At 39.8% G+C, this 24,097-nt stretch overlaps 1 protein-coding gene across 3 annotated transcripts in view; it reads left to right on the top strand.

Moving 5' to 3' along the window:
* Nucleotides 1–23,702, top strand: part of runx2b (RUNX family transcription factor 2b) — a 47,598-nt gene extending 23,896 nt beyond the window's left edge. Inside the window, exons 5-8 of one of the 3 annotated variants that reach the window (XM_028439557.1) lie at nucleotides 1,062–1,166; nucleotides 13,134–13,301; nucleotides 17,064–17,225; nucleotides 21,702–23,702. In XM_028439557.1, the coding sequence (XP_028295358.1) occupies nucleotides 1,062–1,166; nucleotides 13,134–13,301; nucleotides 17,064–17,225; nucleotides 21,702–22,180 (914 nt within the window). In that variant the 3' untranslated portion in view covers nucleotides 22,181–23,702. The remainder of the gene's footprint in view (nucleotides 1–1,061; nucleotides 1,167–13,133; nucleotides 13,302–17,063; nucleotides 17,226–21,701) is intronic. The other 2 variants (XM_028439559.1, XM_028439558.1) reach the window with 2 other exon arrangements.
* The last annotated feature ends 395 nt before the right edge of the window (nucleotides 23,703–24,097 follow it).

The raw sequence follows: 24,097 nt of genomic DNA, 5'->3' as shown, positions 1-24,097 counted from the left end.
TGTCATTAAGTGTCATTTGTTACCCTAACCCTACCTAACCCCACTAGATCCCTCCGCCTAATGCAAAGATGCCAACATAGCTCCATAGGTGTCGTCATTTAGCAAAACGTTTCGTAATTTAGCCAACGACACATAATGACAGCCTTCATAACACCTTGTTCATGCTAATGACAGATAATGACAGCATCATTTCAGCCTTATTTATACAACTTCAAGTAAAGTGTTACCAAAAGGTCTAACAGTCACTTATTATCAAAGTCATCAATATTAAGTGACAGTTGTAATGATGGCAGTAACACAGTGCATTAGTGGCCCCTTTATAATCATAAAACACAGGCAATAGCTCTGTTGTAGAACCCTCATGCACCTCCAATCAGACATGTGGGACACCTGTACCTGTGATCTGCTATCTTCCATCGTCCCTGAGACGCATGTTTACAACAAGGCTGAGCGCAGGGCGGAAGCGGCGCAGCGAGGCAGCGGGTGTAGGGTTATAGATGGCTGCGACTGAATGGACAGCTGCATGGGATGAGTCGCTGCAGCAACCTGCCCCCAGCTTCCCGTTAGCACCCTGCAACCATGGCGACATGACGCGTCCGCATGCCTCCAACGTTAGTGTCGACGCTGACTCGGCCGTTGCACTCTATTCATTACATTCCTCATAGACACACACACACACACAGACACACACACGGAGGAGTGTACAGTACACACTTACTCAGACAAACACTCAAACCCCAAGGCAGCAACTGCAGGGGATTATCGAGAAAGGAAGTGACTATTAAAATGCCTCTCGCCCACTCACTCTGCCTTAGAAATTCTGGATAACAAGACGCAATCTCTTCTCCCATTTAGACGCTGCCAAAAAATCCTACACGTACACACCCCTTTCTCAAAAAGCCAATAATACTGTATGTGTTGCTATAATCTCTTGAAATTTGATTTCTCCCATTAGCTTGCTTTAGCTTTTGTGTGATCACAGCCACGCATATGACACGGGGATGAATGAATGGGCGTCATTGTTATCGTGTCTCATTTGATGTTGTTTGATGTCATGGCAGGAAAGAGCTTCACATTGACAATCACAGTATTCACCAACCCACCACAAGTGGCCACTTACCACCGAGCCATAAAGGTCACCGTGGACGGACCACGTGAGCCCAGAAGTGAGTACCTTCCAATGCATAGATAAATACACCAACACGACATCTCAGGGTGTGTTAAGATCTTTTTTTTTCTTTTTTTTTTCTTGTTTTTTTTAAAATGAGAAACAAGAAAATGATTCAAGGTCATGAACTATGCCCCAACCTTAATATAATTCATAATTTTGACTTTAAAATCGGCATCGTGGTTGTTTGAAATATGTTATTGGTGTGAAATCCCGTACCTCAAACTAGTAAATGCTCTGCTAAATTGAAATTGCACCATTAAAACAAGGAAATTGGCCCCCGCCCCCCACCCTTCCTCTCAATAAGATTTTACTAGAACACGTTTATAACTGTTTGTTAGCAGTCCACAGCTGTTAATTACAGATAACCTTAGAAATGTGACGATGTGAGACAAAGCAGGGGAATAAAAAATGAGAGGAGGTGAAGCGATTGTGAGAGGGGTAGACAGGGGTAGCAGAGTGCTAGCATCAGCTCATTTTAATGGGCCATATAAAAACAACTGAGGAGTTTAAAAAAAAAAAAAACTTTACTGTAGCCATCAGTGCCAACTGGTCTGGCACGCAGCTGTTTCCACTACCCTCCTACTTATTCATAAAAAACAACATATTCTCATCTCGTGGCGTCTCAATGAACAAAAAATCACATTGCATAGAACAAACCCACCCACCCACCCACCAGCCAGGCCCTGTCACATATGGCAGCAGGACACACAGGAGACACAGAGGAGCCTGGAGACAGTGGGATTAGCACTACCATCAGTCTCTAACTGTAAAAAAAAAAAAAGGCTGCCAGCGTTGCCAGAAAAAGCCTCACACACTCCACGTTTCAGTGTTCATGGACAACCAGCCCCTGAAACATATGCTTGTCCTCAGAATGCACATGTTCTCGCGATCACACCGGCTCCTTCCCACCCTCTCCAGTCCTTTTTTTTTTTTTTTTTTTTCTGTTTGATCAAAAGTATTTCCTGTGCATCTGCCGTCCCCCTTCACAGGACTTTTTAAACAAGTCATGTTATTTTGGTGAGCAGATGGGGAGCTGGGACTATGTATTTGTTTACAAAAGCTCAATTCGATCCCATGCGAAGACAGCGTCTTTAGAATTTTCTGTCCAGCCTTTATTCTGGAACATGTGACAGAGTCGAGGCACTTCCGCAGGTGAAAGAATTCTGGCGTTTGGAACAGGCTTTTACATTGTTTTCCTCCATTTGCGGTTACAGACAAAAAAAAAAACGTAAAAGTTAAAGTTGGCTGCTTTCTCCTTTGGTCTCAGGACAGTAATTTCAAGCAATAAAGACTATGTCATCATACATAACCCTTGAACTTCTTTTCTTTGCTGTTAAGTAGTCAGAATTACAGTGGTGGTATAATTTACTCAGAAACTACAGCCAGAACACGTCTCCCTTTCAGGGGTCATTAAGCTGAGGTCGAAGGGTGGCACAACACACATGTGCCCCCACCTCCCCTTCTCCAGGTTTTCAGCACAGACACGCAGAACTGTGTGTCTGAAAAACTGTGATCCTATCGATGAACGCTTCATTGAGACATTGGAGGGGGGCTTTTGTAGGCTTTCTCAACTATTACAGCTCTATTTTGTGTTAAACGAGGGGGTAATTAGGAGGCCTGTGGCACTTTGGGCCCCCCTATACAGGGAGGGGTCCGCTCTGAGAGAGAGAACAGTATGCTGTCTACAAGCTGACAGACACCAGCACTTGTGTGGCCTTTTTTTTTTTCCTGTAGAAACATATTCCTAATAAGGCAAAAAAAAAAAAAAAAAAAAAAAAAAAAGTGAGCAAGGGCTGATAAAGATCAAATCAAATAAATTCTGTCTTTATATTTAATTTAATTTGATTCACATTTTCTCTTTATCTTTTTAATGGCTGCCCTGGTTGTGGGTGTCTCATTCAGAAAAGGAAGTGTTGCGGTTGAAGAGACTTATGGTGGCCATATGAGGCGTCCTGAGGGATGTCATTTCCCCGGCGGTTTCTCATCTAATATCATTGGAGGAATAAAGCAGGACCACCCGTGAATGAGTGAGCCCCCTATGCCTGAAAAGCTGAGCTTTACTTAATTAATTGGGTGGTCAGAGTATAAGAGGTATTGGTGAGGCCTAGTTTAAAGATCTGCGGTATGATTTTCCTCAGCGGTTTAGCGTGTGTGTGTGTGTGTAGGTGTGTGTATGCGTGTGTGCGTACAGTAAGTGGTTCGTCAGGAGGACCCTCTGGCCACTGAGTTATTAACGGGAGGAAAACTTGGTTTTTGTGGCTTGCATTGTGCTTAATAGCTTGACAGCTCTTAGTTACCCTGTGGTCTGCCTCTGCACCAACCACTCATCATACGTGTGTGTAGCGTGTGCGCGTGCAACGGTATACGTGTCTATTCGCTCGCGTCTAAAATGACAATGCGTGTCGGCACTTGTTTGAGTTTTCACTGCTGACATCTTTCTGGAGACTGCGTGTGTGCGTGATATTAGGTTGGTGTAGCTATAATGCTGATTTGGAGCAAAGCTAATAGGCCTCATTAAATGTCATTTTGAGCTAATAGTCAGGGAGTGGCTGTTTAAACCAATATGCTTTTATAGGTGGTTCTGTCTTCTCTCAGCTGCTGCTGGTGCTTATAACTACGGCCAGCCGAGACAAACTTCCTGAGCGTTAATAGCTGTGTCGTAATAACACGGTAGAACACGGCTTTCTGCCCCAGCCCACTGTTCTCATTATGGTTAATTAATGGCAGAAAAAACAGAGAAGGTGACAAAAACGATTGTGGCATCACACCCACAAGGTGTTTCTGTGGTTAGCTGTGTGTAGATGTGTGTCGGTGGTGAAGGTTAGTGGTCAGGATCCAGTCTGCGAGTCCCTCGCCATTGGAAGCTTTTGGGTGTTTCGGGGGTTCTGGGTTTGGGGATAGGGGTCGTGTTTTGGTTCAGTTTTGGTTACAGTGTTAACAAGTCTGGTGAAAAGTCCTTGGTTATATACACGCCTGTAGATGATATTAGTGGTTCAGTAAACCAGGGTGCCAAGCCAAACTCTTACACCCACGCACAGACATTAGTAATCCCTACATATATTTACCATTGTCCATCTCAGAGATTTAACAGAATATATTTATTTAGCGTATATAAATAATTACAACTCCAATAGTCAGAGGTGAAAGTAACTAATGGCAAGTACTCCTCACGTCATTGTAATTGAGTTCTTTTATAGGTACTTTTTTGAATATATTTCTAAATCAGTAATTCCACTTTTGCTTAGGTACGTTTTAAAAGAAGTGACGTAATTAGTTCCTTTTGGCAAAATGGCAAAACAGCATTTAATAGGGGTTATTTTCTCAGTTTTAAAGTTCATAAATGTAGCTATACTTAGAGCCTGAGAATTAGTTTATTTTGGATTTATTTCAGTGGTGTTATTTTATTTAAAAAAAATAATTGTACACTTTGGCAACGTTTTTGTTTTTATACAGATGCCTTTGTGGAAAATAAATTAAGTTCCAACTGTGCAAGTTTTCATCTCTTCCTTTTAAAGTTTATACATGAGATGTTTACTGTATACAAGGGAACGTGGCAAGATTTATTACCAAAAATAAACATGGGGGTGTAAGTAACAAGTAACATTTTTAATTTGAGTACTATTTCATTAAGCTACGTTTTACTTGTACTTAAATATTTATGTGTGACTTACTTGCACTTGAGTACAATTTCAATTAAGTAACAGTTCTTCTACTTGAGTGGGATGTATATCAGTACTCTGCCGATAGTATATTATATATATTTTTATTTTCTTTTATAGTATATGATGTATAATTTTCTTTTTTAATAGTATATTATACATATATTTTCAGCCATTTATTCACATACACATACAGCTTTTATCTGCCTCCAGCACACAAGCATTAATATTCTAGAAATAGGATCATACACAATAAAAAAAAAAGGAATATTTTTTAAACACATCAATCTTAAGCACAACTGTGGCTGGAGTTTAAAGTTTATGGGAGTTTGTGGTTTTATCATCATGAAATCAAAGTTATTAACCTATATATATATATATATATGTATATATATATATATAACAATGCACATAATACAACAGTGATAAGGGAATCCTTAGTAGAGAACCAGTGGGATTGAAATAAAGTACATGTGTCATCTCCAGTACATTTTTTTAAGTTTAAAAAGAAAAGTGGAAGTCATGTGCATAACAAAAAGGATGCTGAAGTCATGCTTCACTGATAAAATATCCCAAATCTGATAAACCGTTACAACTAAATGACCTGCCACATCCATCCTGATCCAAGGGAAACAGCCAGAAAAACTTTAAAAGAAACTTTCTCTTTTTTTTCTCAAATCTGTCTCCTTTCAAAATCCCTGCTTTGCTCTGTTCGACAGTGAATTTCAGTGCAGTTGGCTCAGCTGTCAGTTAAAAGTTTCATTTGCAGTTCAGTGGGCTGGAGACAGGAGTCAGTGGTTTGGCACTGGGTAAACTGGAGTCCCGGCCAAAAAACAAAGACCACAGTGGGTCACTTTAAATTGAAAACTGATTCTGAATGGATTGTGGGACTGTAATTATATTTGTAGTGAGTACATACCCCTTCACCCCCTCACAGCAGCTTTACTGGAGTGCTTGCTGAGAATCAGCCTATTATTCCACTGACAAAGTAATCCCATCCTCTGCCCTGTGACGGTTTGATAATCATTAGTAAGTGTTTTAGGAGATATTAGTCATGAGGACGATATAAAGACCCGACAGTGTTATCGCAAACATGTACACAAGCTGTAACATGTCGGCTACTCACAGGGTGCTGTTATAGAGCTAAAAGCTGAAAGTCTACTAGAGCATTCAAGAACAGTCATGTGGACACAGGGCCATCTATAAGCGGGAATAAAGGGGAGAGCTTCTGGGGGCCCATCCATAAAGTCAGCAAAATAATGGTCCATTGTTGTATGAATCTGTGATAACAACATTTATTTATTGATCTGAATAATATCCACTCTAATCCATGAGGTTTATTATTATTTACTCCATTGTATAAAGTCATCTTAAAGATGTAAATCCTTGTTTTAATCTGAAAAACATGGGGATCAAAAATAGTGGAAAAGGTGGTGAAATGAGGTTTTAAAAACCATAGAAATTGGTTAAAAGTTACAAATTAGAGTGGACAGAAAAAGTGGTAAAGAAGGTTTCAAAGTGTCAAAATTGAAACAATTAGGAGGAATAATTAGTTTAAACTGGCAAATGATGTGGTTAAATTGGCAAAAGGGACAATTATGGGTAAACATATGTGACATTAGGTGGGAAAAGTGGTGGAAAGGGGTAATAAGTGCCAAAAATGTCTTGAAAGTGGAAAAAATGTGCAGAAAATGCATTGAAATTTGATGGAGAAGTGGCAGAAATGGCAGTACTGCAGCAAAAATGCATTAAAAGGATGCTATATGGTGATAAAATAGCAGAAAAAGGGTAAAAATAAGCAAAAATTGGCTCAAATTGTTAAAATCTTAGTTTCTTAAAGGCATCTGGCAACCCTCTCCCAGTGTCTCGCGACCCCAAATGAGGTCCTGACCCAGAGGTTGAGAACCCCTGTACTAGATCACATCATACCATAAAACTAAAACGACGTCAGTCAGCTACTATTTGATTATCCTGAATTTCCTAATTAAGCAAAGCTCTTAATTTACCAGGGTTATAATCTAACCAAAGCTGCGTGTCTAGAAAGCTTTTGGGGTTATTGATGCGTATTTACAAGGATTATCTACTGCAGCTCTGCTTACCTTAAGAACTACACCCAAACAAAAAGAATGGAAGAGTTAAAAAAAAAAAAAAAAAAAAAGTGAAAGAAGAAAAAGTACTTCAAGCTTTTCCAGAGGCAGCAAGTCACTCGAATGTAGCTCCTTGATGAGGTGCCAAGGCCTCTACAAGGCGAAACAGCACATTATTAAGTGGGAGGCAGACACAAAGGGGAATACAAGAGAACCGAGAAAAAAAGAGTGAATCATAAAGGAGATACAGATTACAAAAAAAAAAAAAAATCTGGATTGAGTTGGCTCCCGAGGTGCTACAGTTACTCCTCCAAGGGATTTTGTTCTTTTCAGTTCTGAATCAAAACGCTTTAATGTGAGTGGAGAGGTGCCGAGGGAGCCGGCCAGAAAACAACCACACACAGGTCAGACTTTGTGCACTATTGTACAAATGTGTAAACGTGCGTTTGTGTTTAATAAAATGCATCGCCGTTGGGAATTGTTGTGTGTGTGCCCTTCCCCAGCCTGGCTAGCTTCCTCCAGGCTGAAACGCATGGACCACACAGACGGCTGGCAGTGTTCCACCACAGCCCGGCTCCCTCTTTCCCCCCTTCTTCTTCTTCTTCTTCCCTTCTTTCCTCTTCCTCGCTCACTGCCTCGTCTCCCACACCTCCTCTCCTCGCTTGTCTTTTATTTTTCCTGTCTCGCTCTTTTCCCCATCTTTAGGCTCTGTTTTTACTCTCTTCTCTTCCTCCGCCCTCTACTCTTTCCCTTTATACAAGACCCCCATGGCCGACCAGTGTTTGGCCGTCACCCATGTAAGTCTAGCACTCAGACAGGCTCCGGATTGTAACGTGAAGTCATTCATTGTTTCTGAACAGTCACAGATACAGCACGAACACTGAAAAGCTCCATATAAAACTATGAATCACAGACGCAGATTATTCATTCATTTACTTGTACCGTTCCACCATTAACTGACTGACAAATGCTCACTCACGCGTGATTCAATCCTCCAGAGTTATAGTCGGGGGGGGTTGGTGAGCTGTTTCTGAATCAAACTCAAAGATACATTCATCCAAAACTCACCCAGTGATCTGTAGCCAGACTGAAAAAGGCTTAAAGAGAAGCGTAAGTTCTAAATTCTGCTGTTTATTCAGGATTTTATGACACGATGCATTTTCCTCACGTAAGGCAGGAGTGCACGACCGATGCATTAGCTGATACCTGGTTTTTATCCCACAACCTTTACGTGAAAGAACGCTGGCAGTCAGAGAAATTGACTCAACATTAGATTTTTTAAAAACCCATGATCATTTTAATCACATAAATCCATATTAAAGGCCCCATTGATCCATACATTTGCTCAAAAAAGATGTAAAAGGTTGAAATTGTCGCTTTAAAGCTTGTTTTTATCTCCACTGCTTTTGTGTTACATTTTATGCATTGCATTATGGGACGTGGAGTCCAGTGTTTATTTTGATTTACTTTTAGTCATAGTTGTTTGACTAAAATGCAGCCTAGTTTTGTCAAAATGTCAGTCATCATGACTATTTTAGTTTTAGTTTAGATTTTAGATAAAGATTTTAGTCGACTAAATCTGTTACAGATAGTTGACTAAAATATACACATTAAGAGTTTTGTTTTACAGATAAAATTACCATTGATCAACCTGATATGGGATGATATTAATATACGTAAACAGACACATTTGAAGATACGTACAGTAAAATCAAATGATCACATGAGCTCTGATTGGATTTCGACCCATGTGATGAAATTTTAGTTTCGTTTTTTTTCAGTCAAGAAAAATATCAATATATTTTGATTGTGTTCATGTTGACATTTATTTTTTTTAATAGTCACTTTAAGAAAAAGAGTCAACGAAAACTATGACGAAAATTATTTGTCAACAAAATGACCACTGGGGAGTCTTAAAGATCTTGTCTTTACTTCATTCTGATCTCACTGGGAATACTGGGAGCAAAAATGGTGTCAAGCAAATCACTGTCCTCCTTGTCTGGGGGAAAAAAAAACACAAGAAGTCACGGGACTCCACTTCCCACAATGCAATATCCAAAAATGTCAACAAATAGTGTTTACAGTCGAGATGAAAACAAAATTTCAAGCGGCAATTTAGATTTTTTTTTCTTTCTTTTTGGAGCAAACCATGGTTGATTCATTGATCCATGAGGCATACACTCTGATTTAATGACCTTTGTGTTTTTTTATGTAATATAGTATTATAATTGCGAGAGTAATCATAGATGAAAAATGTTAAACATGCATTATTTACTTATTTTCTCCATTAATCATAGATGAAAAATGTTAAACATGCATTATTTACTTATTTTCTCCATTAAGGGAACTATTTACAGTTTGGATGAACTCATGCGGTACAATGGCGACACAATCAATTGCAACAGCAATCAAAGACCGTTGGTGATCTCATCTCGTTCCCCAATCACATTGACACTCATTTTTTTAATTTATTTTATTTTTACCTCGTCTGCGCATGCTGTCGAAGGTCAACTCTACATGTGGTGCATTTTTTTTTTTTTGTCATGACAGCTATGTATGTTTTGTTATTGCAATGAAATAAATACAATTACTGTGACCATCAACAGCCCCTCCCTAAGAAAGGGTAAGAAGAATTTTATTAAATGGAGAATATAAAAAGAGATCGCAGTGTTACACCTTGGTGAAGGGAACGGAACAGGGGAGAAGGAGTCAGGGTAGGACAATGGAAAGGGTGGGTAACTATTATTAATAATAACCTCTGGCCACTGAAAGTAGCTTGTCTCAAAGTTAAATGAATAATCTGCATTTTAAGAAATCTACTCTAGAAACTACGTTGCCAGGGTAAATCTTGATGCTGCAGCGCCCATTAACGCTGAACAGGACAAACTAGTATTAAAGATGTATGAAAGAGCTGACACACGTGAGTGATCTCTGACTCCCTGTAGTACAAGCCAAACATGTTTTAATGTAATTCCCCTACTCTTTATAACATTTTTGCTTTGTGAGCGTTTCACAGTCTTAAGAAATACAGTGATACTGTTTGTCATTGGAGTCCCAACGCAAACGTTGTACAAGGTCTATTTTCAGTAAGCGCAGTCTGCCATCTCAGTGTTTCTCAAAAGGGGGTTCGTGGACCCCTAGAGAATAAAGAGAGTGAAAAAATAACAAATAAAGTGTTAGTCTTGGTACCACTTCAGGAATGATTTGACTGGAAATGATAAAAACTATAGAAATGAATCTATTCAGGAGCCACTAAATCTGCGTTTTTAAACCTTGGGGTCAAGACCCCAAAAATTAAAATAGATTTTTTACATTTTTTTTTTTATTATTATTCCTTTTGAAAATGAAAACAGCACACAATCTTAAACAACTAATCAGCTCAAACATGATCAAAAACTTACCTTTCCCTTACCAGGTTGAACTTGTAATTGTAGGAAAACATGTCTTAGGGGTCGCCAGAAATTCTTGATATCAAAATGGGGTCATGATCCAAAAAAGGTTGGGAACCACTGCACTAATTAGTGTTTCTTACCTCTTATTTACAAAATGAGATTTTTTTTAAATGTGTGTTATCACTCGCTCATTCCATCATTATGTATTATAGTTGTTTTGAAGTAGTTTTCTAAGCAAAATGTTGTCGTCGGACAAAGCGGGTGTTTGGATCCAGGAGTAAAATAAAGGGAGTACTTGAGCCAAAAAAAAAGTTTGAGAACCACTGTGCTATCTAATCAATAAATATCTATGTTCTAAAGGACTTAATATCTGTTTGCCAACTTGCTCTCACTGTTATCAGATCAGCAGGGCTAAGTTAAGTCCCGGCTTTGTCCGTGGATTAGTTAAACCAATATGACTCAAGGAGTAGTCTGTGGTTTCAGACGCTATCTGCTGCTGTTTTCTAATCATTTATTATCCCTTTGATAACATGCATGTGTGAGCTATTTTTGTGCGCGTGCAAGTGCATAATAGCGTTTGTGTGCATGATTAAGTCACATCTTTTGTTTTTTTTTTTTTTTTTTTGAAGGTGTGCGTTTTTGTGTGTGTGCAAGTGTCTCACATCTGGTCTGAATCTGTCCGTGTTTCCGGCTGCTGGCCGGGCAGGGAAGTGGCAGCCAGGCACTATCGAAAATCTTCGCTGTTTTCACAGAGATGATGGGAATCTGAGGGACTTTCCCTACGGCAGTGAAATTACTCGCCTTTCCCGCTCCTTTAAATACCCCCAGCTCTTTTCTCCATCCTGCTAAGGTTGCGATAAAACAGCTGAGACATCTTGTGTTTGGCAACAGTTGTCCTAAAAGGTGTAATTAACTCATGGTAAACTGTATTTACTGTCAAGGCCTGTGAAACAAATGGACTTGAGGTCTGGCTGTTTGGGGTGTAAATTGGACTTTTTTTTTATGGAAGTTGACATGTTGCCTTCCTATGGAAAGAAAAAAATTCACCGGTCTATGTTAAACACTGTTGCATCAGTAGATTTCTGGGTTGTTCGAGATGGAAAGTTTATACATCAAAAGCACCACAAATCCTAAATAAGTATAATATTTTACTTCTCTGACTATTTCACCATTTTGCGGTACCTTTTTCAGTTTGTGTTTGGACTCTGAATTTACTGGTCAGTGGGGTCTCTTCCTCCCCTCTTGAGTGTCTGCCTGTCTCCCTTCATCTCCCTTAGTCTCCCATTGCTATTTATCCCCATCTCTAGGAGACAGGCTGTGCACAAAGCCTGCACTGTGTCTCAAGGCTTTTTTAGAATAGAAATTCAGTCTGCTGAAAATGGAAACGCTATGATTGACTAGGCACAGCTTGAAAAAAAGAGGCCCAAAGTGTCGGACTGATGGGGAAATTATATTATTGGAAATACAGATATAAAATATATGAAAAAAAAAAAAGAAAAGTCTGGGTTTTGAAGTTTAATTGATATTGGCTATTGTTCCATATCAGAATGGGAAGAGAAAATTGGATTGTTTGTTTATTCTGGGCTGGATGATACTAGTCCAGTCACGTCACTGTAATACAATTTCTGTTTTTTCTGGCTCCCAGTAGCTCGCCATCATACTCATGTTTTTTTTTAATTTTTTTATCACGGAACATTTTTGTACTATCTGTCTTTCTCCACGATGGCAATTATAATTGACATTTTACATTACTTATAGTCTTTTCTTCTTTTTTTTAACGATTTAAAAGCCGGAGCATGAAGAAAGATCACAAGCTCTAACGTGTGACATCAAAGCTTAGGTCGGCATTATCACCGATATTTGCATGTGAAGCAGCTTTTTCATCCACGCTTTGATCTTTGCATTGCCGCTTTAGCAACACAAATGATGATTCCCTTTAAAGCTGCTTTGTTTACCCTCTCCTCTTCTTTCCACGGTACCCACCCAGGGTTATAGGTGTAATGCTTTTGTTCCCAGCCTTGACAGCAGGCAGGTTGGGCAGGATTCTGAAGTAGCTCGCTATTTTTTTGCCTGAGCCAGCTGGAGCTCTGCCAAGCACAGCAGGAGTTTCTACTCTCCTCTGTTTGATATTTACTTTACCGCTTTTACAGGGAAACCTACCAGTGCAAGACCAGACCGACGCACTGACACAGTTCTGTGTCGGTGCTAAAAAAGAACTCCGTGCACGTCTTCCCCCGCCTTTTCCAAACTACAACTTTTGGATTCAATTCCCAATACAAGATTTCAGGAATGGGCCCCAACAGAAGTTCTAACACATTGTGTTGAGTTTGTAGATTTACTGAGCACTTGTGTCTGAATTCATAAAAAAAAAAAAAAAATCTGGGCTATAGCAGAAGTAAACCTGACTTGACAGCAAAGGAATGCAGGAAAAGAACGGGCATAATGTAGTTGGCACGGGTTATGACTCCTGTGGGGATAATGGAGCTATGGCGTGAGAGCCTGTATTTACCTGAGGAAGAAGCCTCGGGTAAGAACCGAGCATGGATTTATTTGTACATCTTTGTTACTGAGGAGAATGAAGGATTACAACTCAACCCCACAGTCGACTTTAGCCATTTAGCTGTGGCCGATAGAGATTAACTGATAAAGTAGAACAACATCCAGGTTAATTCAGATTTGTATGTAATCTTAGAGTCATTCATGATTCACATGCAACCATATAGCAATAATTATCCCTGATTGAATATAATAGTGGTAATTTATAAGTGGTTTATTGTCAGGGTGACCAGGGTGACTTAATTTGCTTGGTTTTTCGTGTCTGCAGGGCATCGCCAGAAGCTAGAGGATCCTCCCAAAGCTGGCTTGTTCTCAGACCGCCTCAGCGAACTGGAGAGGATGAGAGTGAGAGTCACAGTCCCCACACAAGGCCCCCGACCGACTCTTAACCCGACAGCCAACTCCTTTAACCAGCAGGGGCAAACGCAGATAACTGGTGAGCTCCTTTAGACTGCCCCCCCCCGCCATAGTGGTTATGATGGTGCAGTGTCAGTACAGTCTCTCTGTGGATCACTTTGTGGCTAATCTTGAACTCTGGTCTTAAAAAACATCTCTCTTCATAGCTATTCAGTCTCTATTTGCACAAAGTTAGGAAACAAGAACTGGCTTCATCAGTAAAATAAATAAATGAATGCAATTACCTCTATAAATACTGTATAAATACAGAAAGGACTGAAAGAGGCATCCATAAAAAGTTGATTGCACCACCATGTTGTCTTTAGTTTGGGAAAATAAGGTGTACTGCAAGTGATTTGAATTTCTTTAAATGCTTGTCATTTGTCAGCGGTGACACAGTGTTAAATATTGCCGACGGGTCTTCAATTGAACAAATTGAGTCGTTTTTCATCATCAAAGAAAAATATTTGGCTTTGGTTCATAGTTTGTCAAGGGTCTTTGTAGGTGCGTGTCATGGATGGATGGATGGATGGATGGATGGATGATGGATGAGTGGAAAAACTGGATTAAGTTTAGAGACAACGTTTGCACTTTTCTCCAATAAAGTAAAGCTTTTTAAAAGAATCATGACAACAAAAATTAAATTTGTAAAAAAAAAAAAAGAAAAAGAAAAAAAAAAACAACAAATACACATGAAGAAGTATAAGCTACAGAGGGAATCAAAAACCGCCGAACAGGATAGAGAGATAGACCATCTGAGTGTCCCAGACTAGTTGAGCCGTGAACCATTGATCAGGAACCACCAGCTCCAGCATCAAGACACCTGAAACAGAAAAGAGAGAGAAGGGCGAGGAGAAGGCACAGACTGCAGAAAAACATGATACAAGAATACAGTTGAATAAGAATGAGTATGGGGTGAACATCAGTGTAAATGGTGTGTAAGGAGTGTGAGCGGTGTAATGGGTATACAATATATTCCTAAGGCGAAGAGCCTGGTAGCTAAACGCTCTGCCTGTTCTACTTCTAGATACTTTTGAAACTTCAAGAAGACCAGCAAACTTAGAACGAAGAGCTCTGCCTAGATGATTGGGCACTAACAGGTTTTTAAGATATACAGGAGCTTGATCATGTAGTGTTTTGTAGGCTAAGAGGAGGATTTTAAACTCTATTCTAGATTTTACAGGTAGCCAATGAAGGGAAGCCAATACTGGAGAAATATGCTCTCTTCTGTTTGTACCTGTTAGTATTCAGGCTGCAGCATTCTGAATTAACTGGAGACTTTGTAGTGAGTTACTGGGACATCCTGACAGTAGAGTTTCAATAGTTATCACTCTGGGCCAAGATATTCCTGATTTTATGGAGGTGGGTGACAGAGTAATGTCATCCAGAGACACTATTTGCTCTGATAATTTCTCGCTGAGGTGTTTTGGACCAAATAAAATAACTGTTATCTTGTTTGAGAAGGAGAAAGTTACGGCCCATCCAGGATGTGATGTCTTTAAGACAAGCCTGGAGTTTTAATAACTGATGAGTTTCATTTGATTTCATTGACAAATAATGCTGTGTATCATCTGCATAGCAATGGAAATTTATATTTTGATCTCTAATATTGTTACCTAGTGGAAGCATATATAATGTAAAAAGTAGTGGTCCTAAAACTGAACCTTGTGGAACTCCATGGTTAACTCTGGCGTGTGCTGAGGAGAAATTACTTTTGAAAAGTACTACAGAGGAACTGGATGGATGGATGGATGGATGGATGGATTGAAAAACTGGATTTAGTTATTTTGTAGAGAGAACTTTTGCACTTTTCTCCTATAAAGGTCTTCAATTTAACAACATCATTTTTCAACATCAAAGAAAAATATTTGGCTTTGGTTTATAGTTTGTCAAGGTCTTTGTAGGTACGTATCATGGATGGATAGATGGATGGATGGATGGATGGATGGAAAAACTGGATTAGTTATTTTGTGGAGACAACTTTTGCACTTTTCTCTGATAAAGTAAAGATTTTTAAATAAATCATGACAATAACAGCCAACACTTTTGAAAAGTACTACAAACAAATTGGATGGATGGATGTATGGATGAATGCATGGATGGATGGAAAAACGGCATTTAGTTATTTTATATATAGAACTTTTGCACTTTACTCTGATAAAGTAAAGCTTTTTAAAGAAATCATGACAATAACATCTAAAGCATGAAAAGTACTACAGAGATATTTCCTGGTGAGGTCATAGAGCATTAACCATTCGTACCACATTTTTCCTTAATGTTGTCCTGAAGTCATGTCAGAGCAAAAGAGCAGTCGCACTCACTTAGTCTAGCTGTATCTAAGCTGAAATATCAAACCCTTACTGGAGCCACATCCTGATAGAAGCATTGGTGGCGCATTAAAAACGATGCGTTACTTATACTGCCTCCGAGATCGTCTGTCTTCCTCTATTCCGTCACTCTATCAATCTACATCACACAAGGTAACACCATCTCTCACGGCTCGGACCAGCCGCCACCTGATCAGCTTCGCCTCTGGAGGGTGATCACACGTCATTATTTAGCTCTCTCTTATGTTCTGGCGCTGGCTTTGCGGTGATGATTTGAGGCATGGTTGAATAGAATGGAGGTGTTAGAACTATGCACCAATATATACCACCCGTTACAACCCGTGTGCAAAAGAGATGTGTGGTTTCTTTGTTTTGCATTTATGGCAGATTTTTGTGTTCGGATCCCTTCATGCACAAGTGTCAAACTCATGGCCCGGGGGCCAAATCTGGCCCTTCAGAGCATATATTTCAGCCTGCAGCAGAAAGTAAAAAAGTCAGAGAATATATCAATTATTATTGTGCAAATTAAACTAATTCATCTGTAGATAGCTCAGCTAGATATCTCCAAATCATTTCACAAATTCAATGAAACTCCACAATATTAATATTAATAATTTCCCTCCATGCTTATATCCCATGATGGCAGTCAGTTTTAATCTCAAACTGTTAAAAGAACTCTTGATTTTTCCCAAATCTGCAATTTTCTTTATTATTATTATTTATTTCTAATATTCCACAATATTTCCCCAAATTACATAAAAGTGGGTCACAAAATCAAATACATTTAAAGTGAATATCTGGATATTATCAGTGCCGTACATATTTTATAATTTATTTATACGTGGAAGTGCAAACTAGAGCACAATAATGAATAATTTACTCATTTTTCTCCGTATTTGGCCCCTGGCCGTATTTGGCCCCTGGCCCAAAATTAGTTTGACACCCCGGGCTTAATGGAATTGACCAATAGAAATAGTACCATAATCACAGAAAAGTTCATTTTGATTAGTTTTATTCTGATGCAACATATTTATTGTGCAAATACTGACTTCCTGATTAATATCCCTTGACTGTGATCAAGCTTTTATTTACTTACTGCACATGCTTTCTTCTGTTCTACCATGCCACACATGAGTATACTGTATTTAAAATGCTCAGTAGGGAAACGGGTATATCTTCTTTTAAAGGTAAACATCGGATGTGTCATAATGGAGGATGTTGCATAACTTCAGCCAACTGATATTTACCTGTAGTTGTAAAAACAAGTACGGAGAGACAGATAAAACTAATAATGCCTGCACTTGCTCAATATAATTGAGTTAAAATGGAGCAAAAATAATTGGACCACTTGAACAAGCCCACTGGTAATTATTCTTTTATTATTCCTCTGTTTGTTTTTTGTGTCCTTCATACCTTCCTTTGGCTTCTCCTTGAATACCTGTTCTCTTTGCCTTGCCCTCTTTCTCCACCATCAGACCCTCGCCAGTCCCAGTCCTCTCCTCCCTGGTCATACGAACAGACGTATCCGTCCTACCTGAGTCCAATGGCGTCCCCCTCAGTCCACTCCACCACCCCTCTCTCCTCCAGCCGAGGCACTGGCCTGCCCGCCATCAGTGACGTGCCTAGACGATTGCCAGGTAGAAACGCTTCTCACCCTGTGTCATGATCTTCCACAATCAATTCAGATGCAATCAGGGTTGGGGTCAATTAGAATGGTAACCGTGTAATTGATAATTAATTACAATTATGACATTATTACACCTATAATTGTAATTGAAAACATCTGGTGCTGTTGTAATTGTAATTCAGTTGTAATAGAGTTCAGATAACTTACTTTGTAATCGTAATTGGCATGTAATTACATGAAATTTGTCAATTACAATTTAATGAAACACAAAACTGTGGAACCATGTTGCCAGGGGTGGACTGGGACCAAAATTCAGCCCTGGCATTTTCTGTCCAGACCAATTAATTACATTATCAGCGACGTCACGTAGAAGCCAATATATAGTCAGTGATTATTATTATTATTTCCCACAAAACCTTAAAAGGGGGAAACTTTTTAACCCCTTCTTACCTATTTAGTTTGGTTATTTTTCCACTTCCTTTGTCCCATTTTTGCCCCTTTTCAAAAAGTTTTGACACTTTTTTTCAGATTTTAGCTCCTTTTGCTAATAATTTTTTCCTCTTTTTTGGTTCATTTTTGCAAATTTCTTTTGACACTTTTATACATTTTTTGTCCTTTCTTTAACTTTTTTGGCCAATTTCCATTCAAATAAGCTAACTTTTGCCAAATAAATACCACTTGTTTCCTTTTTACCCTACATTTTGCTTTTTTTTGTTCCACATTTTTGCCCTTTTTAACTATTGTTTGCCACATTTTGCTCATTTAAACTACCTTTCACCAACTGGTTCCTCTTTTTTTGCCACTTTGGGCACTTTTGACCACTTTTGGCCCATTTTAGTCACTTTACACTCTTTTCTTGCCACGTTTTTGCCACTTTTCGACCATTTTTGGCCCCTTGTTAGCATGTTTGCCTCCACTAAACATTGGCCATTCCATTACTGCATGTTACAGTTCTATGGATTACACATACATAGCTAACAGTTGTATAAATATGTTTCAGATCAATGTTTCCCACTACCTCATTTTACCATTTAAAACAATATTTAATCGAGGGGTATAATTAGATGCCCACACCAAAAAAATTGATACCAATATTTTCATGGATGAGGAAGCCTAACAAGGTAACCAAGAGATGAGAAACAAATGGATGATAAATAATATTTTACAGCTGATTTAAAACATGGGTCAAAACCGACTCTTTATCATAACAGATGATAACAGAAGGCTACCACAAGAGGAAAGTTAAGTTATATGGGGTTATGAATTGTATTTCACGCTCAGTAATTGTGATTAATTGTAATTGGACTTGAGTAATTGAGAATGTAATTGTAATTGACTTCCAACAATAAAAACAATAAAAAACAATAATTTTCATATTAGTTGTAATTGGATAAAATGCTGGTCACCATAATTGTAATGTACTTGTAATTAAACATGGTTAATGGAAGGCGTAATTGTAATTGAAACATGTAATTGACCCCAACCCGGATGCAACATTCAGCCGGTATAGTAGGAGGAGTGAGGATGAGTGAGAAGTGTAATTTGGCAGTAATAATTCAGATAACAAGTGAAACTGAGAAAAATCTGACAAGCCTTTTAATTATTTGAACTGTCTATTTAGAGCTTTTTGGATCGAATTGAAAGAAAAAGAAACAATTGTTTCCTTTTATCCAAATTCCTCTCCTTTGATCTCAGAGCAGTATGGGTAATAACAGGCCCAGGGATAATAACAGGCTTGTGACTGACAAATAAAGCTTCTTTACAGTGGTACTCTCACAAGGCATTGTGGGTAATCGCATTAGCCAGTGTGTTTCCAGTAACGGCAGCATCTTTGTTTCAATTTGTCTCAGTCCCCGCCCCCTCCTTTATGTGAAAGATCCTTTAAATCCCAACATGCTGCCGACGAGTTGCTCCTACACCTGTTTGACTTTCTGTCCGTTTTTTTTTGTTTTTCCTGCTCTTCTTTCTTCTGTTTTTCCCTGTGCTTTCCTACCTCCCTCTCTTTTGTGAATGTGTGTTTATGTGTGCGCCCCAAGCAAAAGGTGATAGATTAAGTGATGCAGCGGTGTGACTGCGCATTAGAAAGGTTTTAAAATCCATCCAGCTGCCTTTGTCGGCTTTGATTAGCGCCGCCTCGCTCGCTTTCATCTCTCCAGCGTTGGCCTCTGTTGCTCAAAGTGACACATGCATGAGTCCGTGCACAGGTGGTTCAAACTTCCGTCTTCGGGCTTTGCCCCCACTCGCCCCCCGCTCGCACACCTCCAGCACTTAATGCGCCCTAAGTGATGTGAGTAAGGTTCTCAGATCTCTGCAGATCCCTTTGACACCTCGCCAAGGCTGCTCTGTAACTGGATCCCTTCACAGATCATCCCGACAAGTACAAGCAGAAGCTGATATGGATGCGCAAACACTCCGCCCGCCTCGCCCTTATTGAGTGCAGCTTGAAAACTCTCAGTTTTGACAGTCAATCCCGATCACAGAATGGATGCTCGGAGCTGTTGAAATAGAAATAGACAGCATCATGATAGGGTTTAGCTGAGTGTATTAATTAGTGTATGTATAGTATCCTCACTAGTGTTTACTAAGGACACTCCTGCAATCTTCTGGAGTTTTTGTAAGTTTAACATTTTTGATTATTTGGCAAAATGACATTTTTATTTTCTCAATCAATCCTTTCGAAACAATGAACACAGTGCCCCCTGCTGTTGGTCATTCATTTATGCAGTTTACTGTAACGTAATACTGACTCAGAGGAGTTATACTGACTCTGAGGGGTTAAACTGAGACTTATACTGACTCTAAGGGGTTACACGGACTCCAAGGGAATATGCTGAGGGATATACTGACTCCGAGGGGTTAAACTTAGGGTTATACTGACTCCGAGGGGTTATACTGACTCCCAGGAGTTATACTGACTCCAAGGGGAAATGCTGAGGGATATACTGACTTTGGGGGGTTAAACTGAGGCTGATACCGACTCTGACTCTGAGGAGTTACACGGACTCCCAGGAGTTATACTGACTCCAAGGAGATATTCTGAGGGATATGCTGACTCTGAGGGGTTATACTGACTGCAAGAGGAAATACTAAGGGATATACTGACTCCGAGGGGTTAAACTTAGTGCTATACTGACTCCAAGGGATTATAGTGAGGTTTATACTGACTCTGAGGGGTTATACTGAGGGTTATACTGACACTGAGGCGTTATACTGAGGGTTATACTGACTCTGACGGGTTCAGCTTATGCATCCTCACTTGCATTTTCTGAAGAGGGCAATTATAGTCAAACTTGTCCTTACAGCACGTTTTGAACTCTTATGCAGATCCAGCAAGAAAAACACAAGCAGGAAGTCCTATCAGTCAGACAACAGATCAAAATGCGTGTACAGTAAAGCCGATCTGCTATTTTTCCTGAACTTTAATGGATCTCATGGAAAGAGGAAGTGTAATGGTCTTAATTGGCAGCATATGCTACGCGAGGCTATAGCGACAAATCCGACGTAGCATTTCTTCGGGTGTCCCTTCACCGCCTCCTCCTCCTTCACGCCACCCCCTGTCCTCTCGCAGCAGACATGGTGACACGGAAGACGCCTGGTGATTTATGATAAGAGGGCTACGGTTGGGTTAAACCACCAAGAAGAGACGGGAGGGAAGAAAAAGGGGGCTCCTATTCTCTCCTTAAACTCTTCGCCCAGCGCGAAGCTCGCCACAACCAGTTAGTGGTTTTGGGGTATTTTTTAAAGGGATGAAGCGAAAAGAGGAATGAAGGGTGAGATGGAGCAGCTCCTTCTCGACTCTCCTTCCCTCCTCGCCTTGCTCGCTCGCGCGTGTGCGTGCGTGCGGACACACACATACACACACATGCTGGAGCCGATGGGAGGCGAGGAGAGGAGCCACATCAGAGCTCAGCCCTGCCTCATTATGGATCTCATGGAAACTGTTTCTGCTCAAAGTGTTTCCACATGTGCAGCTCCTGATTCATCCCAACTGCTTTTTCATGTGCATACAGTATTCACACACCACCACCACCCTCAACACACACTCACACACCATCTTAACACGCGGATTTGCATGCAGTTAAACACAAACATGCGCCAACTCGCACAGAAACATAAATATGCAGGGGTGTAAACATATTAAGGCATACAGTGTGTGCAAGTGTTTAGCTTAAGAGTTGACGTGAAAAATGCTCCTTAATCTAATTAATACAGCTTTTGGAGATAATTGCCGCCCCACAAACTTGTACACAGAAATCATGACCTTTTCTAAGTGTTTTGATACAAATTAAGCTTGAAATCACACATCAGTTTACCATTTCATTTCTTAGGAGAATTGTTTCCTAAATAAAATTACTCTACAAGAAAATGTGTTAAGTATTGGCGTCCAAACCGCAATTATACCATTCAAACTCACAAACTGTGCAATTATAGTGCTTTTCTTGACGTGAATTGCTAACAAAACTGTATATTTCTTGTGCTTTTCCAGGTTCTTCAGACTTGAGTCCGTTCCCCGGTCAGTTCGAGCGTCAGTTCCCAGGTCTTTCCTCCCTCACAGAGAGCCGCTTCACCAGCCCTCGAATGCACTACCCAGCCACCTTCACCTACACCCCACCCGTCACCTCAGCCATGTCACTGGGTAGTGCCCACTATCACACCTACCTTCCTCCACCCTACCCGGGCTCCACCCAGAACCAGAGCGGACCTTTCCAGACCAGCAGCACGCCCTATCTTTACTACGGGACCTCCTCCAACACATACCAGTTCTCCATGGTTCCAGGAGGGGATCGCTCTCCGTCCCGGATGATCCCACCTTGCACTAGCGCCTCCACGGGCACCACCTTGGTGAACCCTAACCTGCCCAATCAAACAGAGGGAGGGGTGGACGGTGACGGGAGCCACAGTAACTCTCCAACCATTCTCAACCCTGGAGGTCGCATGGATGAAGCCGTCTGGAGGCCGTATTGATTTAGAACAATGCAAAAAAAACAAAAAAAACTGATGTCACAGTTTGAAAGCACAAGAGCTTTTTTTTTTTTTTTTTTTTAAATGAAAAGAGGATTTTGTGAGCTCTCAGCTAGCTCTACCTTCCGCTTGGAAATTAAAGAACAGATTAAAAGAAGCAAAGGCCAGACTTGTGCAAACTTGTCTTCCTGGAATGTGTTTTGACCAAAGCACTACAAAGGGAGTAATTCTCACAGCAATAATGAAATAAAAGACTATTTGGGTTTACTTGGCCCATGTGGATGAGACTTTAGTCCAGTTTTATTATATTCCACGAGCTAAGGGATGCTTCCATGATATTTGTAAGAAACTCTGTCTCTTTTGTATAGTGTTTGTATTTCATCAAGGTTGTTTTTTTTTTTTTGCGAAGCATGTTTTTGTACTGCGATGATATATCAAGATGCAACTTAAGCACTGAGTAGCAAGTGGTAAGAGTAACAATTATGTTACGCTAAGTGTGGAGAGCAAAATTAGCTTCAAACCAATTAATTTAACTTGTACATTGTGGATGATACTTTGATGTAGATTGAGGCGTTTTTTTTTTCCTTAATTTTAACTTATAAAGCCATAAATTATGTATTGTATTTGAAACTTGAGTCAAAGTAATGTAATCTGAATATTTTTGATGCAACTATATGACTAAGTTAAAAGGATCTTTTTTATAGGTAATTTAAGAGTGTAAGAAGTCAGATTTTGTTTTTTTGTAGCATCCTATATAAGACTCAAACCATCGCTAATACGAAATGTAATTTCCAAAGAGTTTTTTTTTTTTGCAACATGTCTTCTTCTGGTGTAGCTTTCAGTCTAACTGCTCCTTGCATGAAGAGCCTAACATCCTCTCAAGGCGTTGACACACTTTTGGATAGAAATGAAACGTTTGGTATTTATTGAGCAATAACTTGCCCTGAAAGAGTGAGCTTTACTGGGAGAAAATAATTATCTACTGGGGGGGAATTAAGTTTGATTTCATGACCATGGTCGTCTTTTCCAAAGAAAGAATGCTACATTTCAACAAGGAATCACTCCTGCGGGCCAAAGGTCGGTGGAGTGATGCAGATTTAAATGCATAGTTATTGGTACATGACCTCCTGAAAACTGGAATAATGCATTTTCAGAGCCAACAATTTAGCTTAATGTGCATTTCCTCTTTCATTTTCTTCCTGGCTTAAAACACTTGAGATCGTAGCTTTTAGAATATCTGTTCGATTTTTAAAAAGTTGGGGTTTTTTTTGGGTTTATGTAGTTTTTATGTTTTTAAATTTGTGAAGGAAATCACACAGTAAAAACCAAAAGAGGCTGTGACATCCCTTCAGATGTCTATTTATTTTTCTATTTTGCATTCGTTGGCACAGTTTCACCCTAAAGATATGTACCCTCCTCACAGATAACCGCCACAGCCCAAAATCACTGTGGCTCTGGTATGAGAAAGAGGCCTAAGTTGAAGGAAAAAAAAAAAAAGCCAAAGTGATTGGATTCAGCTGCTGGCGGCAAACTGGTAACCAAAAAATTCGGGAGACTTGTGTATGTTTGTTTCGTAGAAGCACTTATTTCTTATTTTATTTTGCATAGCACATGCGGGCGGCTGCCAGCAGGGCCCGTGGTTTTAGTCCTCAGCGCAGATACAGTATAAACGCCACTGGAGTCTCGCTCACAGAATGGATAACACTTGGCAAAACAAGCCATTTACATTGGAGTTGAATGTGATCCCCTATGGCAGTCGGTATTTGTTTTAAAAAATCATTTCTTTTTCTCTGCCTTCATGCAACATAATACTCAGTGCATGTAGGTAATATAATAACCCAATTCGAAAAAGCTGAGAAAAACACGCCCCAGTCCAAAGATGGGACTTCAGACTTTTCATTGAAGGTTTGCACGCATACG

This window comes from Gouania willdenowi, chromosome 24 (genome assembly GCF_900634775.1).
Source record: "Gouania willdenowi chromosome 24, fGouWil2.1, whole genome shotgun sequence".
In the NCBI taxonomy this organism is placed as follows: domain Eukaryota; kingdom Metazoa; phylum Chordata; class Actinopteri; order Blenniiformes; family Gobiesocidae; genus Gouania; species Gouania willdenowi.
The sequence above is the reverse complement of the archived record's forward strand: the minus strand, read 5'-3'. Positions and strand labels throughout refer to the sequence as shown.